General features: G+C 43.1%; 1 protein-coding gene across 2 annotated transcripts in view; it reads right to left on the bottom strand.

The window, feature by feature from the left end:
- Positions 1–580: 580 nt before the first annotated feature.
- The window catches only part of HSD3B1 (hydroxy-delta-5-steroid dehydrogenase, 3 beta- and steroid delta-isomerase 1), a 31,538-nt gene continuing 28,564 nt past the window's right edge, over positions 581–3,554 (bottom strand). The window contains exon 5 of one of the 2 annotated variants that reach the window (XM_019527286.1): positions 581–1,389. In XM_019527286.1, the coding sequence (XP_019382831.1) occupies positions 720–1,389 (670 nt within the window). In that variant the 3' untranslated portion in view covers positions 581–719. Of the gene's footprint in view, positions 1,535–3,554 lie in introns of both variants that reach the window. The other variant, XM_019527287.1, reaches the window with a different exon arrangement.

Below are 3,554 nucleotides of genomic sequence, written 5' to 3'. Positions count from 1 at the left end.
TGCTCCACTGGGTCCTGATGCCAACTCCTCCTGCCACTGGAACCTCATTAGCTTTGACAGGCAGCCACTGGCAGGTAATACTTTTCTAAGTTTTAGAGGGGCCCCGCATAGTGTGCAGGCCAGATCTGACCCATGGGCTGTATTTTGCCCACCCCTGGTGTAAACAGACATCACAGATCTCCCTAAAGAAAACTTTTTGTCTTGGTATTCTACAGACAGAACAATCTGTTGTCCTGCTTCAAGTACCTGTGAAGTATGCCAGATAAAATGTTCTAATACTCCCCTCCTTCCCTCAGTGTCTTCCATGACATGACTAAGTTAATTGTGGCTTCTTCAAGTTAATTGCCAGTCATTCTAAGACCAAGCCTGTGTGATCTCCCTGGCCATTTACTGGCAGAGGGACAGCAAAGTAGCTTGAACAGCTACATGTATAAAGGGCTTTGTCACTCCTCTTTTGTTCTGGGTTTTGACTGATGAGTCCAGACTGTCTCAAATGAGATATCTGTTTACGGATAGACAGAGATGTGTGTGGATCATGCACTTTTACCCATATCAGCCTATATACCACAAACAAATGAAGTTTCATATTTTTTTATTTATTTAAGTTGTTCTTTGCAAAGATCTCACATTTTAATTCTTTGTCATTGTCTACTGAAACCCGTTCAGCTCTTCTATTGCTGATGAGCATGTTTATCTTGCAGAGTCTGCTTCTTTCATACTCAGGCAGTTTTATTTTTCAGGTACACTCTCCTCTGTGGAATCAGTGAGGCAATCCACTGACCAGTGTGCTGCTTAGCCTCATCCCATGTGTAGCGGGGTACATAGCCAAAATCCCTCTGTGCTTTCTTGTAGGAGAAGGTAAACTGTGTGTTCATCAGATTCACAAGGTGACGGTTGGTAGAGGGGATGTATCTGAAAAAGGGCCTGAACAAGAAACTCAAGCTCTCCAGTAGCAATGCAAAATAGTACAGCATTACCAGTGGCATGGGCAGCTGGGGCTCAATCCCAAAGCCCAGGTCCTTTGTCAGCTCATAATCTAGGTCTGCATAGCTCATGGGGGGAGTGTCATCTGAAATATAGTAAAATTGCCCTCTGATCTGTTTAGCTTTTTCTGGATCCTTCAGGGCTTTGGCGATTTGAATGTGAGCCCAGGCAATGTTTCCCACATATACAGGATTCACTAAAGCTTCTTTCCTGGAAGTACGCGGGTGGATATTTTTGTTCAAGAGGCTTTGATCCAGGTGATTCTGGAGAAATTGACTTCCTTCTCCAAAGATGTACATAGACCGTAGGGCGCACGTCAGCAGGATGCCACCTGCCTTTAGTGCCTGACCATCTGCCTCCAGGACATGTTTCTCTGCTTGTCTCTTTGTCTGGGCATATGGAAATGTTTGTGAAGTCTCATAGGCTGTTTCTTCATCACCATTGCAGATGGGATCACCTCTGCAGTTTGGGCCTGTCACTTCTATGGAGCTGGTATAAATGAAGTATTGGACGTTACTGTGGACACACGCCTCCAGCAGTAGCTGAGTACCTTCAAAAGAAGAAGGTGTTAAGGCAGCAATTTACTGGATTGGCTGACAGGTCCAGATCTTGGGTTGCACAGCTGGGGGAAAGTATGTTTGTCATTTTAAAATCACATATCTTGAAACAGGTATGCCAGATTCCCTGACTAACCTCACTCTGGAGGCTACCAAAACCCCATCTCAAATTAGACAGTATGTTTAATCAAATTATAGTTATTTTAATTTGAAAAGAGAGAGTCAGCACAGCTGCTTGAACATATGAATGAAAAAATATGAATAATTAAATAACACTTGTTAGCTTGTTTTTTCATAGTGGGTGCATCTATATATGCTGTGCATGCAATACAATAAAGTCCAGAGCCATTTGAGTTGGAGTGAACTGCTCCTGGGCTCAGTGTCTACATGTGTGCCCAGGACTGCAGCAATTTGAGCCAGGGTGGAGCAACCCTGGGCTAGCAGGGGACACAGGGGGGACTACCCTAGGCTCTGGGTAGCAGCATCAGGTAGTGGAGGGGCTGGCAGGACCTAGGGGTCTGGCCCCCAGCTGGCTGGGCTGACCAGGTGCAATTTGCACCCAGTGGTCACTGTCTACACACGTGATTGATTGCACTTAATGACTCAGATGAAAAATAGTACTGTCCCTGATAGTACTACTCTACTGTGGAGTTAATGAATTTACTGCACCCTAATAGTGGTGCATGCGTAGATGGTGACATTTTACTATGTAGCTAATTAGTCAACTCCACAGTAAAGTGTACATGTATATGCACCTGCTGGGTGTGTCCCCATGAGTGTGTGTGTGTGTATTTTCCCATAGACAAATAGCAGTTGTACATAGATGTGTTGCTGCTACTTGTCCCCAGGGAACGCCCTGCTTGTGCACTGTGGTATGTGGCAAATTGTCCTGGGTGGGGTAGGGGAGGCTGGGGCCAGCAGCTTTACCTGGGGGCCTCTTGGGGCTGCAGCAGCGATGATCCTGGCTGGCAGCTGGACTGTGGCTCTGGCTGACCAGGCTCCAGTTTTGGGCGGCACTTGCTATGTGTGCCGCCTGGCTTTTTTTTGGAAAATTTTTTTTTTTTTAGGTACTGGGATTTCCTGATATCTAATTTTGGCTCTACACTACAAATATGCAGCATGGTGAACCTTTCATGTGTGCCATGTGCATTTTGTAGCACCTCAAAAGTCTTCGGGGTGCCACAATGTGCATGTTCCTGCTTGTGGGGATGCAGACACTGTATCTGACTTGTTCAGTGAAAGTTCAATTTGATCTTATAGCAATTTAATTGACTTCATGTTCACATTGCTATTGTAAGATCAAGTAAAATCTGATTTGGGTTGAAGCAAAGATGCTTAAGATAGTGCCTCATTTATTATCTGTCACTTATATTGTGTACCAAAGACCCAGTTTCTTAGCGCATCCTTTACTGGGTATGTCTACACGTGCATTAATGCACATTTTCTATGCACATTAAATTCAGTACCTCCAATGTGAGGTACTAAATTAATGTGCATTAGGCTGCCCTAATACACAGTAGTGCATTTGCACAGGTTCTAAGTGACACTTCATGCGCAATAGACTATTTTACTGTGCATTAGTATAATGTCACTTTTTTATGTGATGCTTTAGTGCGCAGTAAAATAGTCTACTGTGCATTAAAGCACAGAAGTTCTGGTTGACAATCTGGAGTTATAATTAATAACACAGGAAACAAAACAGGGAAAAGCACAAACAAGCAAGTCTTTGCAATCTGTTAAGGAAGAAGGTGAAGATAGAAAAATATAAGCAAAGATAGAAAATGGGTTAATATTGTCCAAGAGAATATGGAGAATAAATACAATTGTGTCAACGGAAAAATAGTAGTGATTAAATTTTGATTCACTAAATAAATGAGAAGTGGGGGGAATTACTGACTTTAACATGGCTGGTATGCTGAACTCCTTTTTCAGTCCTTAACAAGAAAACAAAAAGAGGCTTAGACAACTAGGAAATAATGAAAAAACATGATTGTTAAACATCCAGGAATAAAG

This window comes from Gavialis gangeticus, unplaced genomic scaffold (genome assembly GCF_001723915.1).
Source record: "Gavialis gangeticus isolate Ggan-Ray unplaced genomic scaffold, GavGan_comp1, whole genome shotgun sequence".
Taxonomy (NCBI): domain Eukaryota; kingdom Metazoa; phylum Chordata; order Crocodylia; family Gavialidae; genus Gavialis; species Gavialis gangeticus.
The sequence above is the reverse complement of the archived record's forward strand: the minus strand, read 5'-3'. Positions and strand labels throughout refer to the sequence as shown.